General features: G+C 40.9%; 1 protein-coding gene across 7 annotated transcripts in view; it reads left to right on the top strand.

Moving 5' to 3' along the window:
* The window catches only part of rapgef2b (Rap guanine nucleotide exchange factor 2b), a 109,579-nt gene that overhangs the window by 65,003 nt on the left and 28,785 nt on the right, over positions 1 to 15,791 (top strand). The window contains exon 1 of one of the 7 annotated variants that reach the window (XM_062425091.1): positions 8,764 to 8,823. The exons of the other annotated variants lie outside the window; for them this stretch is intronic. Coding sequence (XP_062281075.1) covers positions 8,764 to 8,823 — 60 coding nt within the window. Of the gene's footprint in view, positions 1 to 8,763; positions 8,824 to 15,791 lie in introns of those variants that run through there. 7 annotated transcript variants of the gene reach the window in all.

Below are 15,791 nucleotides of genomic sequence, written 5' to 3'. Positions count from 1 at the left end.
CAATAAACCTCAGGTACTGTATCTATTAACAATATTATCTGTTGTGTGCGTTTTCGTGTGTGTGTGTTCTGCTTTTTGCGTCTTCAAGATGTCTGTTTTTTTGTGCTTTAGCTGGTAGTTTTTTATCTGTGTCTGTTCCCCATTTGTTGTATCTTTAGCTGCTGGTAGACTTCCTTAATAAATACCTTCCATTTGCTGGCATGGAGGCTGATAAAGACGAAGAGAGAAGCCTGCACCACACTACAATACTATTACCACAACATTACCAGGAACATGAATTAGGTTTCTTTTTTTTAAAACAGCGCTGATAAAATGCAACATCTTCTGCTTCCATATATATTATCCTTTTTTTTAAATCTGCGGTTATGTTGGAAAACGGAGCGTGCTTGTTTGAGAATGGACCTTATCATGCTGCTGGGTGATGACAGAGAAATGATAACGATCATTCAGGTACAGCTTATGGGCCTGTAAATGGAGATAATGGCAACAATTAAACTGATTGAGGCACATAGTATATCAAACACTGTGCCTCTCTGATGTGCTTGATAATGGTGTTGACTGCTTTTAGGCTCTTTGGATTATTATTATTATCCCTGCTGCGTGGGTGTGGTTCTGTTGGGTCTTGTCTTGGTGTGGAGCGCTGAACGATCTCCTGATGGTGCTGTTAATGCGCTCGATGTTTCATTTTGATGGCTTTAAAACATACTGTATGTATCCAAGCATAACGTGGCTGTTTAAAGACCATTTGTTCAGGGTGGGCTTGAGTTATAAAGCACATAAACATGGTATCATTATGACCTGATAGCAGCAGAGCTAACATATATCATATCTCAGTATTTGATCGCGGAGTCCTGCAGTGTCTGAGCAGAAACAGAACGCAAGGAAGAGGTTGAAAGGATCAGAGCTCAAGGTGTTGAGCAGTCAGACCTGCTGAGAAATGCGAGAGCGGAGAGAACAAACCTGCCACTCTCGTCCATGGAAAAGCTGAGCTCCTATTTTTAGAGCTGTCCTTTGTGACAACCTGCTCTGCTTCAGCTGTGCACAGATACAAAAGCCTCAGTTTTGAATAGACATTGTGTAGGAACTGCGGCTGAGAAAGAAAAAACGTTTTATTGTACGCTTTTTTTTCCTTTTTTTTGGTCATTTTCACACCTCTTGCATTCCTTCATCATAAGGTATTTGGGCTTGAAACTATGCAAAGAAGCCTTAAACCAGCGTTAGAAACGAGTAAAGACAACAAAGATGACTTGAGTCAAGCATGGTTACAGTGAATGCTGAAAGATGATAGAGTTTATATATTCCCCATAGTATATAATACAAGAAATATGCGTTTTCATAGTCAGTTGGTCTTCCTTTGTTTCATTTAGTTGAATACCTCTTTGTAAGCACAGACACCTAAAACAAAACTAGGTTTGTAGTTATTTATAGCTAAATATCAAACATTATGCCATGATGGAAATAGAACAGGTATTTTTGGGAGAGCGCATACTCCATAAACCAGGTGAAATTGTGCCTTGTGCAACTGAGGTGAACGAGCTACTCATTTATTGGCTCTACTTCCTTTTTCTAACCAGTGTTATGAAACATGCTTACTGACATTTGATGTGCTTTGCATGTCAGTTTTGACATTCAAAGACCTTTTTGAAAGTTGAGTATTTTCAAAAGGCTTGACAGGTGACATTTATTTGGATGGTAATGAGCCTTCATAGTCAGGATAAGAAAGTAAGCTGTTTTAAATTTGATCAAAATCTCCCCCAAACAATTGATAGCACGATTGTTTGATCTGCTCAGCGTTGAGCTGGTGTTAGATAATGCTAGCTGCAGCAGGAGATACTTGAGATGTTAATAACAATTGTGCCATACTTTTCTGGCTACATAAGGGTTAAGATATGTTGTGTTGTGTGTGTCTAAAAATAAAATGTGTGCAACTGTCTTGCTTCATGTTAGTTACACAGTGCTTTGATTGCGTCTTAATATTGAGAATAGACACAAACATAAAACCAGATTGGATGATGTGCTGTTTTTTAGTGTTCAATTCACAACAATCAGATGTACAAGATGAGATTTTGACTTCTATTATTAAAAAGAATAAATATGTCTAGAGGTAATATCTTCTGACATAAGGTTGTACAATGGGATGAACTATTAAGCTGTAAAAGATATCAATTAACACATCAGATTTCACGCAAGCCATTATTGCTCACCCAGAGATCCATTTGTATCCGACTTGACACATTTTCCAACAAATTACACAGTAACGGCAGTTTTAAATCCTGCCATAATGACTCCCTGTCTCATCAAGGAAATATTCACCCCGGACTCTCTTACTCAACAGTTTGTCATAATCTCTGAAGTTGTGTCTTACCCTCATATCTATGTATAAAAAATAACAAGTAGAAGGAGTTAAAAAAGAAAAAAACGCAGCATGACTTGAGGCTACTGTCTGTTGGGATAATTGGTTCCTCTGCTTGTTCTGTGATGGATTTTATCCTGTATGGTTTTTGAAAGGCGGTGCAAATTGCAGAGTTGTGCTGGAAATGTCAAATGATAACATCAATTTGGTCAGTTTATCTGTGAAAGTGAAAATGGAAACGTATAAATAAGAGCAATTTTTTCCACCGAGGATTGTGGTGTCTTGAGGAAGTATAACCAACATGAACAGTTTGGTTTGGATGTACTTTACGGTCTTATTGCCTAAATTCAATCATCAGTTGTTGTTTTTTTTAGCCATTTGAGCGGCTTCTGTTTTTGCAGGTATTTTTTTCCTGACCAAATACCTGCATCAACCTCAGCTGTACTTTGTCTTTAGTGCTAAATAGCAAATAAATATGGTAACATAATCATTGGTAGGTGTGTGGCTTGTTATGTCCTGTACCTTTAGCTTCCCTCTTGCATTTGAATTTAATGGTTAAAGATTGCCTTTTACCCTTCTATTAGCTCCGTTCTTTCTTTAACAAACTAGATAAATCGGAGTGGAATGGAAAGTACATGAAAATTAGATAAGAACAAGATAGGTGAAACGTGCACCTTCACACTGACTCACCTCCACTCCCCCCTCCCCCTCCATCTCTGTTAAGTAACAGACTTCCAGTTCATAACCCTCCGCAGTTAGTCTATAACATAATCCGGAAACTTCTCGTTACTGATTAACGTCAAACACAACTTTCAGGAATGTTCCTCAGCCATTCTCTAAAAGCATCTCTTTTTAATTCATTTTATTCATTTTTTGATTCATGCATCTTGTAACAGCTGCAGGGGCATGACAGATGTTTACCCCCATGAACCTAAAAGTGTAATCTTTTAAACGGGGGCCTGGCTGCCCGGGTTTCTGCCAAATTATTTTCAGAACAGCGTGCAGGTGACGACGGATTGATAAATGAAATAATCTCTTGGGCTGTGGCGGCTATAAAAACAGTCTCTTTATTAGATCATCTTTCTCATTCTAACAATGCTATTTAAAGCCGTTGTAATGGGACTGATGTCAAGGATTAATGCACTGAGCTGGCATTCAGGAGAGCTGTGTTTTCTCTACGTGTGGCTTTCTGTCGACTTACAAACAGATTCACTGAACAAGGTTAGACACAGATCAATAAATCTGGGTATGTCGACTTTGATCCCATAGCTCCTGCGTGCGTCCATGAAAACCCATTTGTCCTAAAGTTTAAACTAGCTGCTCATTCACTGAAAGTCAAGATGTTGGGAACTCAGGTTTAGCATCTTGAGGTGACTGAAGTTTTTTTGTTTCTTTAGATTAGAAATAGATTTATTTTTGGGCATTTTTTGCCTTTTATTTGAGAGTACTTGGCATAGAGGCTGACAGTAAACAGGGAGAGAGAGAGAGAGATAGGGGAATGACCTGCAACAAAGATCCCTTTGAAGTTTTGCTGTAAACTCTGACCTGTGTAAATGTATTAATCCGCATCTGAAAATAGTCCCCAACAAATGCACATACTCCTTTTTGAGTAACATTTTCTGCTATAGTAGACTGACTTAGGAAATGACTGATTTTTTTAAATTTTGTTTTTAATGTGTTTAAATATTTGTGAGCAGTGGTTAAAGATTGCCACAAAGAAGTTAAGAAGTCTGAAAGTACAGAGAGACATTGCAAATGCATTGGTTGGTTTGGTCTTGGATTGGATTTGTTGACTTGTAAGAAAAAGATGGAATCACACCAGCCTCGTCCATTTACTCTGAGAGTGTAAAAATCATCCATCAGAGTTAAATTTAACACATGTCAATCACATTCTCAACAGCGACATCAGCTCTGAGTGGACAAATAACTCTCCTGTCAAACCTGTAAATGTCAAATAACTGTCAACCAAAAAACGTCTTGTCTAGAAATGTTGAAGTTTCAGCTGGAGATAAATCAGCTAAACTCTATTTAGCGTGAGCTGTGCTGTCATCTTAACACCATGTCTGCTTTCTTGCTATCAAGTTGGTGTGGTTAAAAGAAATGCTTCCCAATGCTAAGAATTTCAAGTGAGGAACTGAAATACTGGATGAGGAACTGAGCCTCAGACATGCACTACAGACATGACAGAGTTCACGATAGTTGGTGATTTAACATGAAACAGCTTGTCATCATTCTGCTGTGTGCTCTGTGTGTATGCCTCTGACTGTAAATGCTGCGATGTGATAAAGCATTTTTCTTGTGCTTCATTGTGCTGAACAACTGTTTTTTAATCTAAACTGTTGGGTGATTGCAATGCATAAATTTCTGATATTGCTTACTGCCTAATTTTGCCTAAAATTGCTGACAAAATGCTTGAACTTGCGCTGTTTTTTTCTGAGCTTGAGTGTAAAAAGTTGAATTAAGGAGTTAAAGAAGACAGATGGCTTTCATGTAATAATCTGTTGTTTTTTTTTCCTTATCTGTATTTCTGTTTGTATTTTCTACATTGAACCCCATGAAACAGTCGCCGGTGTGTGTGTGTGTGGTTGTGTGTGTCTGGTGTGTCATCTAGCACAGTAATGAGGTTTTTATAGCCCTAGTGCTACGCATCAGCAAGCCAAACACCATCACATGGCCTCTGCTATAATGTATGGAACGGTTGCAGCCACACGGGGTTCACAGACTGTTTACGAATGGCAGATGAGGCACCGCCCCCCCTCTTCCACACACACACACCCCTCATGCATTTAGCACACACTGCAATTGAGCATGAGTGCATTAACGTTATTCTCGAGTGCCGTTTTTCACGTCACTGTCACAATCCTCCTAAGATCAATGCTCCCCTGCCTCTCTCCCTTTTACATTTAGCTTGTGATTAGTCAGTAAAAAAATGATTAATAGGCTTGTTTGTTCCTAGAAAGCTTTAAACGGAGGGGGGGAGGAGGGGTTGGGCTGCGAGGTCTGATATTCCCCAGACGCGACCCCGTTGCCGCGGTGATGTAATGATGCCCCGGTCCTCTCCCCGCGGCGATTGTTGGAGACATTAATAACCGCGCTGCACAGCAAAGCACCTGAGCTTTTTTTTGTTGTTTTGATACATTACATCATGGCTCAGGGCAGGAGGAGGTGATGTCATACCGGGTCTCCTACCCCCCCCCCCTCGCTGCCTCCCACTCACCTCCCCATTGCTTTGACTGGAGCAGCTCCAAAAACCAGCCCATACTACGTCGCTGTCAAGGCATTGTCTGAGGCAGATCGACCAGGCTCTTTATTCACCGTGACAAAAAAGCTCCAGCCTCAGCAAACGTCTTATTGATATTGACTATTTTCAAATTGATTAATCATCATCAATAAGAATCATTGTATTTTAGAGTCTATGTATGTGGGTGTTAGTACAAAAAAGCTATTTTTTTAGTGTCATGAATATAAATACTGCAGAGCTGCTACACCCCATTTTTTATTGTATTAAATCTATTCAATGATTTTAAAAAGACCATCATAAGTTCCCAGAGATAGAAACGCATCCATCCAACTTTTTGGTCCCAATATCAGTACCTGGACTTTGGGTATCGGCCCATACTGAGTATTTGTGCCTGGGGTTGGGATCATTTTTTTATGTGTAAGGCAACATCAGGCTTGACTTAAACTTTGCTTTCCTAACTTTGTAAAACAAAAAAAGAATATATATATATATATATAAATGCATTTAATTGTTATTTATTAAGATAATGGTATCCAATTCACAAGCCAGCTGTTTGAGGCAGTGTCAGACCAATATCCAATATCAGTATCAGTGCATCTCTATCCAGAGTCTAAGGGGGCAGTCCAAAAACCCCCCATTTATAACTCAACAATTAAATAAATATATAAATAAAGGCCAAATTGTGTTAGTTTGAGGAGCTCGAACCAGGAACTGCTTAAATAATCACTAGTTATCACGATTTCTGTCAATAGTCATTGTAACACTTCAATTGTGTTTTAAGTGTTCATATTTTGTAATATGATAAATGTTGTTATATTGTACCCAAAGGAACTTTTCTCTGTCTCAATTTTCTTTACATCAAAGTGACAAACAAATAGCAGCAATGGAACAAGATTACAGAAAATGATTGACGCTGTCAAAATGCCAGAAAAAAAAACATGGTATGACAACAAAATGACAAGTAACAGAAATAAAATAAAATTAAAAAGTCATGTCTACTCTTTGATGTGTGACACTTTTTGATGTGCTGCTTCATCTGCTATAGAATCACTGTATAATTGCGACAGCTCTAGTTGGCATTATTTTGTGTTTTTTAAGCTGCTGATATGAACTGCTGCAGGTCTGCTGTTTATTGTCTCGGATGGCCTTTAACCCTCCATTGTTCTCTGCGACGTGCTGTCCTCCTCACATCTCTGTGTCAGGAGACCCTCCTTCATAAATGGCATCATCTATGGATCCAATATCCACAGTCTCTAGAGGATTTTTGTCCACACACGCACATATATAATTCACACACACACATGCATCCTCAGTGTTTATCTTCCTCTCACAAAGCAGAGAGGTGTATGCAAGTTGTTTATTTTGCATTCAAAGCTGTGTCCGTGACGCTGCTGCTCATTGTAGTACAGCTGAGTGAAGGTGAAGTGCCATTGCCACTTTATTGTCTCTTTCTCTTTTTACACACACACATACACTCCTCCTCTCCCCCTCTCTCCTCCATTTTCACCATGTCTCGCTGCTTCCGTCGCCACAGCAACTGAAGGCCCTGGAGGGTGTGTAGTGGGTGTGTGTGTGTGTGTGTGTGTGTGTGTGTGTGTGTGTGTGTGTGTGTGTGTGTGTGTGTGTGTGTGTGTGTGTGTGTGTGTGTGTGTGTGTGTGTGTGTGTGTGTGTGTGTGTGTGTGTGTGTGTGTGTGTGTGTGTGTGTGTGTGTGTGTGGGGGGCTGGATGGCTGGGTGCCGGTGCTCACCCAGTTGCCATGGCTATTCCAGCTGAGTGACAGGGACAGTGACATCATTGCTGCCAGTCTCAATGTTTTGCTGCTGTTGGCCCATTTCGAACCTTTTTTTTTGTCTTTTATTGATCCTCTGCCAGCATCTTCCAGCCACCATCTCTCCCTCTTCTACTCCTTCTTATCCTCTCAAGAAGTGATGCTACTCTTTCTCCTCTCTCTTGTCTGTCTCTTTTACTCACCCTCTCAAGAGGAAGTGCTGCTGTCTCTCTTTCTGTCTCCCCGCCCAGGAAATGGCTTTCCTTCATCCCGTTACTATGCCAACCGGCTCCAGCCGCGGTCTTGTGCCGAAGTGAGCATGATAATGGCATTACTCGCACTGTTCTCCTCTCCATCCTCTCTATCACTTTATCATCCATCCATCTATCTACCGCTACGGTTTGATTTTTTTTTCTTTTCTTTTTTTTTTCTTCCTGCCACCACTCCACTGTGTATCATCTCTCGCCTGGCGCTTTGCTTTGTATGACATCTCATTTCATCTCTCCGTCTCATCTCTCCTCCTCACTTTCTTTTTACTCATCCGCCCTTCTCCTCTTTCCATCTCTCTGTCTGCTACTGTTGGGGGGGGGGTGTAGTAAGCCCTCCAGAGCAGCACAGCCATAGTGGCTGCTCTTACAGCATCACTGTCAGGCAGGGAGGAGGTCCTTACCCCTCTACCCCCCATCTCCCCCACTCCCTCCCTCCCCTCCTCCATCCCTGACACACATACACACATCCCCCTGCTCCCGTTACAAACAAACCGCTGGCTTTAACGTACAGTACCTCGGTGGAGGCTGCAGGCGTCTCGGTCTTCAAATAATCTAATGGTGCATAAAGGCGTCAGTGTGTGTGTGTTTGCGTGTGTGTAGCTTTACTTTCGGGAGAGGAAGAGAGGTAGAGAGAGGGAAGGCAGGCGGAGGGAGCAAACGTGAGTGAAAGTGTTGTCAGCCATTTTTCTCATCTTTTTTTTCTTCCTCCTCCTGTTTTCTGCGTTATTTATCGGCGCGCCGGTGTTCTCCTGCTGGAGATGTGATTGTCAAGTGCGGAGAGAGAAGAAGCTGGCTCGTCCTCTGCTTGGATAAAAGGATTTTTTTCTTTCTCTCTCTCACTCCCTCTCTCTATTCCTCCACCACCTCCTCCTCTGTGGTTTTAAGATATTTCTCTGGGAGGCAGCGGGGAGGCTGGAACAAACGCAGGAGCTGGTGTTGGTTTGGAGAGTCTAATCAGGCCAAGGAACAGCGGATACTCCCAAAACTGTCAAGCCGCCGCCTCCTTCCAGGGGAGACGGTGCAGCCGAGGGAGGAGAGAGGGCAGGCGGCTTGCATGGAAATGGGGGTCTATGCAGTGGCATAGAGAGGGTGCGGGATGTTAGATTTTAGCCCGGCGAACATTTTTTCATTATGAAACCATTAGCAGCATCAGACAGCAATGGAGTCCCGAGCCAGCCAGATAAAACCCCGGTAAGTAGCCTATCGACGTGCAACGTTTTCTCTTCATCTGCCCCCCCACTCTCTCTCTCTTTTACTCTCTCTCTCCATCACCCCCTATCCTCATTTATGACCCACCAGATATGATTACCGGCCTTATAATGGATGTGCATCGGATTTCTATCGAGCTTGTACAAGATGAATGAACGCAGGGCCGGCCAAGGACGCGACGGGACCGGAGATCGGGTTGATCAGAGGCTGATTATTGCCCTGTCGAGCCTCCGATGTGTGTCAGTGTGTTGCACTAGAAACGGCCGCCATGTGCTTGCTGTCACTTGCGAGCAGACACACGCACACTCGCATTTTAAGGAGACTATCGATCTTACAGGCCTGGCGCGTAATAGTAAAATAAATGTTATAAATATATATATCGGATTGCATTTTTTTATGAAGTTAAACCATCTGATATGTGGGCAGTGATAACTCAAAGATGCATTATCGAGGCCTGTAAAGATTTTTTTTCACACATCCAGCGGTGCAGATGCTTGTGTGTGTGTGTGTGTGTGTGTGTGTGTGTGTGTGTGTGTGTGTGTGTGTGTGTGTGTGTGTGTGTGTGTGTGTGTGTGTGTGTGTGTGTGTGTGTGTGTGTGTGTGTGTGTATGTGTGTTTAACGACCGACGTCTCTGCCCTCATTATGTTTTACGGCGCACCGAGGTGGCAATACTATATTGTAGGTCTATAAGATGTGCACATGAAATTAACCACGCCAGCTGTCATTTACATTGGAGAGAGAGAAAGAGAGAGAGAAAAACAATACAGCACAAGAAATAGGTGAGGAGGGTTTGACGGGAGGTGGTGTCATGTTTGCAAAGATGAAGCTGCCCTAAATTCAGTTATCCCACCTTTTAGCCTGGAGGAGCTATTAACGTCATGGCAACTAGTCGTTTTAAAAGCGACTAGATCGACCATTGACAAGAATATAGATGATTTTTCGGTAGGGGTTGTGTGTGTGTTGGGGGGCTCATTGTGATCACCAGCTGTTGTACTAGTTGACCCACCGGTTTATTTACCGCTGCTGGTGGCGCTGTCCGTGGTGCTGGAAGCAGCCAGCAGCTCCAAGCAGACACTTGGAGGCCTGAGCTGATCTGCACTTGAACGGTAAACGGATTGATCGGCTGTCAGCGCCGCTGGCATCACTCACACGCCAGGACACACACGTACATGTACACATACACACACACACACACACACACACACACTGGCAGGGCTGTAAATCACACTGATGGACGGTTGTTGGGTTGAAGAGCACAGATGCCGAAGGAAAAATCACCTTAATATTCTTGTAATAGTCATAGATGTGTCATTGTTGATGACATATCTCATCCTCCCTCCCCACAGTTTGTGCAGCTTTCTTCAGAGAGGCCTATGTAGCTTGTAGCACATAGATACCAATAATCTCTCTTGTGGCTCTTTTGTATCAAATGCAGTCAACATGCTGAATTTTGAAACTATATATTTGCACGTTTTTGCATAGTGCCTGACTTTTAATTGCTGACATTTTACATTGTTATCATTTTGAGGATTTCATTATCTCTTTTATGTCAGCCAAAAGCATCTCTCCATAAGTGTGGATAGTAATGCACTCTGTTTTTTTCTAGGCTATAGGGACTTAAGTGCATACTACAATGTAGCATCTAATGTTATGTTGAGTATACCTTGATCATTCATGCTACTGTGGTGTTTCTGTAATGATCCATAGACCCACCTAAGTATGTGCTGTGTCATTTGAGTAATCATTGAAATAGATCTTTCAGCATTGATTTGACTGGTTTTCCAGCAATCGTGCCACCATACCATTTATTATAAGGTTACTAATTATCTCAAGGAATGGGAAAACGGCACGTGTCCTCAAATAGCACATCTTTCAAATTGAAGAAGAGTTGGCAGGACGTAATCATTCCTACCGCCAACACTTGATTAACAACACACATGCACCTCAATTTAGATTAAACAAGCAGACAAGTTAGCACAAATGGCAATTATGTAAAACATAGAGGAACATGAGTGCAGTAATCCTAGTTTGGCTTGTTTTTCATTTGGCTGTCTTTCAGCATGTTGAAGTTAGCTTGATACTCCTCCTTTCGTATAAGATAGGAGTAAAAACTGTCAATTTAGTTTTTTCTGTTGTCACTCTGTTTGTTTGTTTGTTTGTTTGTTATTTCTTCTTTATCTCCCTTCATTCCATTGTTGTTTTCTTATGTTTTTAGCATATTAACAGAGGATTGTGCAAATATTTGATTACCCCAGCAGGAAACCCAACATGTGTAGAGTAAATAGCAGCAACTATATCTTATTACAGTGATGACATCACCATCATAGGCTCATGATCATTGGCTGTTATAAGACTGTTCATCTTCCCTCTGTTTTATGTTTTATATTCACTCCAACAAGACAGACATTCACTTATACCAGTATAGTTCATGTTGATTTATTAGGTTTTCATTCAGAACATTTTATGGAATTGGTGTCCATATACTGAAGCTCAGTGCCCAAATGTTGTAGCTGTGTGTGGCAATTGTGAGCTGGGAATTGACACTGATATACTTTTCTGTACCACAAATGTAACTTTTATTATTTACCTGAAGTTATACATCCATAGATGTATTTCATCACTCATGTCCCTTTTTATAATCTTGTCTGTCAGTAATATATTAACTGTAAGCAAACTGCTGATTGTGAGGTGCTGGCTGGTGGAGCTGTAACTAGGGAGAGGAAAGCCCAGTGAGCATATCAGGCCCATTTAATCGGACTCCCCGCCGAAAGAGTTTTAATCTCTTGATCCGGCGAGCTCAGGAAAGCGAGAAGCTGCCACCATGGTCAGGGGAAACTCTGGGATGTGCCTGCTGTCTCTTAGCCTTCTAACATTGGCAGTTCTCCATTCTTTTGCAAACAGACAAAGTTAAAACCACATGTGAAATGTTTAAAAGAGTAGCGCGGCTTCAGGCAATCTTAGCTGCTTGAATTCTGGAGGAAAATTAATTTTGTTGTTGTGTTTTGCTCCATAATTTAAACCTTTTAAACCCTTTATTTGATTTTGAATGTCGTTACTGAAACTATGAGGCTCTTTTTGAGACTCTTGCATCCTTTGTACACCACGGGAGGGTTGCATTTCAGAGCTTGGCCACCCTTAGTAATGGACATCTAGTCTAGTAGCACAGATTCACCCCCAGCATATAAAGGCGGTAAAAAGACTGAGAGCCAGCCAACGCTTCCACCCAGGGCTTCCACCCAGCAATCTAGGTCATTAGGTCTACAGTGTAATTTAAGCAGCACCACATCTGCTCACATGTAGGCAGAACTGAGTGTTGTGGATCGAGCATTAGAGCAGTGCTTAATCCTCCTGTGACAGCTGATTGTACGTATTTTTGGCTCTGGGTTCTGCAGAGCTCACTTCATTTGTTTGCGAGAGAGTAGTGAATTTGGAGCACAAGCGTACAGAGAGGCCTACATTACTGTAAGGTAGGAGACGAATCACAGTTTCATGCTACGGTTGATTTTGAGCATATAGACAACAGACTTAAACAATAGCATGCTAATATAGACCCTGTAGATCGATTGGGGTTAACAGCACCCTTAATGTATTGCCGTGTCATCGTGCTACTGATTGCAAGAAGCTTAATGAACGAGTGTCATTATTGTTGTGCTGGCATCCATCTTGGCCCAGTCTCTTGCATGCCATTGGGCCGAAGAGGTCAATGGACCACATGCTTATGGACTGAATGGACCCTGGCTTATTGACCGACAGACGGATGACCTAAATGACTGGAGAGAAAGGATTTAGTGTTTATTATCCTCTCCCTTTATCCCTTATTCGTCCCCTCCCTTTATCTCTCCCTCATTCCAGGGGAGGGGCTTGTGTATGTAAGGGGGGAGGGGGTTTGTTGGGAGGAGGTGGGACCTTTCTAATTGGTTGTGGAAACCAGTGGGGATATTAATATTGACATATAGTTCAACTCTCTGCTGGTCGGAAGTCCATATTGACAAACTCAACATGACCAGTCTTATTCTCTCAATAATGAGAATATTCAATTCATTTATCCCCGTGCACTTTCACCCCTAAATCAAAAATATGTTAACAATTTAGGCATTTACATGATGTCAGACTGCGCTTTGATTTTTATATGGCGGTAGTAGTTTTATCTATAATATTTATTTCTATATTCTCAAAGGACAAAGCTAGTGATGTTCTGTATACTGAGTTCCATCCCCTATCTGTGGCTCATTTATCTTTAAAAACAAGTCTCACACATAAATATTCATATTCACAAAGGCTAAATAAGTTTTCTGAAATGCTGGGCACTGTATTTTTTAGCAAATATTAGTCAAACAGGCAGTTGAAAGTACATTTGATTGGGATTTTTATTTTTATTTTTTGCAGATTTGGTGCACTAGTTAGTGTTTTTTAACTCCAAGGCATCCAGTGGTTATTTATGTATGTTTTTCATTTTTGGGCAACACTTTTGGGACACTTAATGGCACAAGGAAGAACATGGTTTTATTAGGCTTTGGTTGCACAGACAGACTGAAAAAATATAAAGTATTATCAGACTGTAATATTTTAATGTTTTATATTTAATCCTACTAGTTCATGTTTGTTACAGTCAGTTCTTTCTTGTGATCTATGTGTTCGATCCCTGGGTATAAACAACATTTCCTTCGGGATTACAATAAAGTTTAAGCTGGAGACACACTCTGACAACAGATATCCAGCAATAAATATAAATGGTCCAACATAATGTCACTTTGGAGGTTTCTATAGACGAGTGATATACTGAAACAATCTCATTTTGTCCCAAAAGTCATCAGAAATAAATGTGATGAGGATTTTATGGCTGCAGTTACATACAGACAAAGAGATTCATCACGCAAACACAATAGTGTCCAGCCAGTAATAATAACGTGGGAGTCAGCTGGAGGCGTTCAGAGTGAAGTCAAACAGACATGGGGATGGGAAACAGTAGCCTGAGGGGGGGGTTAGTGACTGACTGGCCCCTCCAGTCGACCATTTTGGTTAGTGCAGCCATCCAGATAATTAAACGTGATGGCAATCTTTGACACAGTGTAATCACATCACACCTCAGTGCCACAGGAGCTGTAACTGTCTGGCTCTCACTCTCTCGTCACCGGCACATACAGGCGCTCTGTTGATAGATGTATCTCATATTCTAATTTTCTTCTTAGAAATGCTGGAAATCTTCATTAGCTGAGAAAGGTGTCCAGATAACTTGCCGCACCTTCTGCCAAATCAATTCAGTGCAGCGACACTTCCAAGCTCTTCAGTTTTACCGCAGCTGTGTCCAATAATGCAGAATATTGAGAACTCTTTTAGTCAAAACTAGTTTCCAGTATTCCACGGTGTTCACTCTGGCAGAAGAACGCGTTTCCTCCCATTTCCAAAACTCTTTAATTAAGCTGCAATACAGATGAGTGCCACTGAAGCCGTGACGACGGACGTTTTCTTAGAGTACGTTGGAGAGCCGATGACAGCTCAAACCCATTTACTTGCAAATGAGCCTCCCAAGATGTATTTCTATCCAGTCTATTCCATTTGTCATCCAAGTGAGACTTCCCAGTGTTGTCACTGTTGAGCCAGATTTCCAAAGACGCTTTAGGGCAGTGTTGTTGTATAAAGTGGATTTTGAGTCAAGTGACCCTGACACCCAGCATACTGTATGTCAGAGACCATTTTACCTTTACAGCTCAGAGGAAGAGCTAAAAGCCTGAAAAGTGTCTTCAAAATATGTTGAATGTCACACTTACATCAGGATTTATTAGAGCAAACCTAGTAAATTCTCTAAAATTCACAGTCTGACCTTTCTTTACTGGCACAGACAGTCAGTGAAAGTCAGTGATTGATTATACTTAAATTGTGAGGTTATCTATTATTAAAAGTTTTAACTGCAAAGAGCAAACATTTAAAATCTTCATATATAAAAAGAAGTTCCACATGTTGTTTACTATCCAGATTTAACATTATACAGCTTATAAGTAACTGTAAACTCACTCTAAAGATGTTAAGATTTAGCTCTTAGTATCACATAATGAATGCAGCAACCTAGTTAAATCAGTTACATTTGATTTTTAGGTGTAAGAAATTTAATATTGATGATCTGCCGCAGCCAGAAATGTAGTCGCAAGCGGCTCAAAACGGTCTCCCCGCTGAATATCAAGTATATATTGGTAAATAAAACATTTAGTCATGAAATATTCACGTCTATAGACCCTGTGAACCAGTTTATGCAGTTTGATTAAATTCATAATTCACCCCTGTGGCATTCTGGTCAGATATGATGAGTTTGATTCATTATGACACAATGTATTGTGTACATTTAATTAAAAAAACAGTTGAAATCAAATATTTATTCAACTTCTTTAAAATACACCAAGAGAGTGTTACTAATTTGTCTGTAAAGGGGTTGAGATAACCAGGGTTTACTCACACCAGTAATCAAACTCGTACATACAAGTATAAATATCTCAGTTTGAAACCAAACCATAATATTTGAAGTACTACACACACACACAAACACACACCCACAGAGTACAGCACGTTCTTCAAATAAACTGCTCCACTAACTTATATACTTGTTTTTGTTTTATTCATCTGCCTTCTAAAAAAAAAAATTCAGCGGGGGGTTTCTGATGTTTTTTCCATTTCGGGGTCATCTCCATGGAAAAACTGGGTTGGTTCATTTACAGTATGGCTAATTAATGCTGGGTTTTCTTGTATATTATACCGTGTGAATTACTCAGAGGGGTTTCCCCCATTTCAGCCTGATGTTCATGTAGGTTATGTGAGTTTTGTGCTTTAATCAGGGTGTTTCCTTGATGTATGTTTGCTCAGTTCATTAAAGGTATTTACATGCAGAAAATATGCCGCTAAAAGTTTTAGCATTGTTTTGTTGTGACTTGTACACAACACTTCTGATATTAATGAGAAT

Source organism: Scomber scombrus, chromosome 9 (genome assembly GCF_963691925.1).
Source record: "Scomber scombrus chromosome 9, fScoSco1.1, whole genome shotgun sequence".
NCBI lineage: Eukaryota > Metazoa > Chordata > Actinopteri > Scombriformes > Scombridae > Scomber > Scomber scombrus.
The sequence above is the reverse complement of the archived record's forward strand: the minus strand, read 5'-3'. Positions and strand labels throughout refer to the sequence as shown.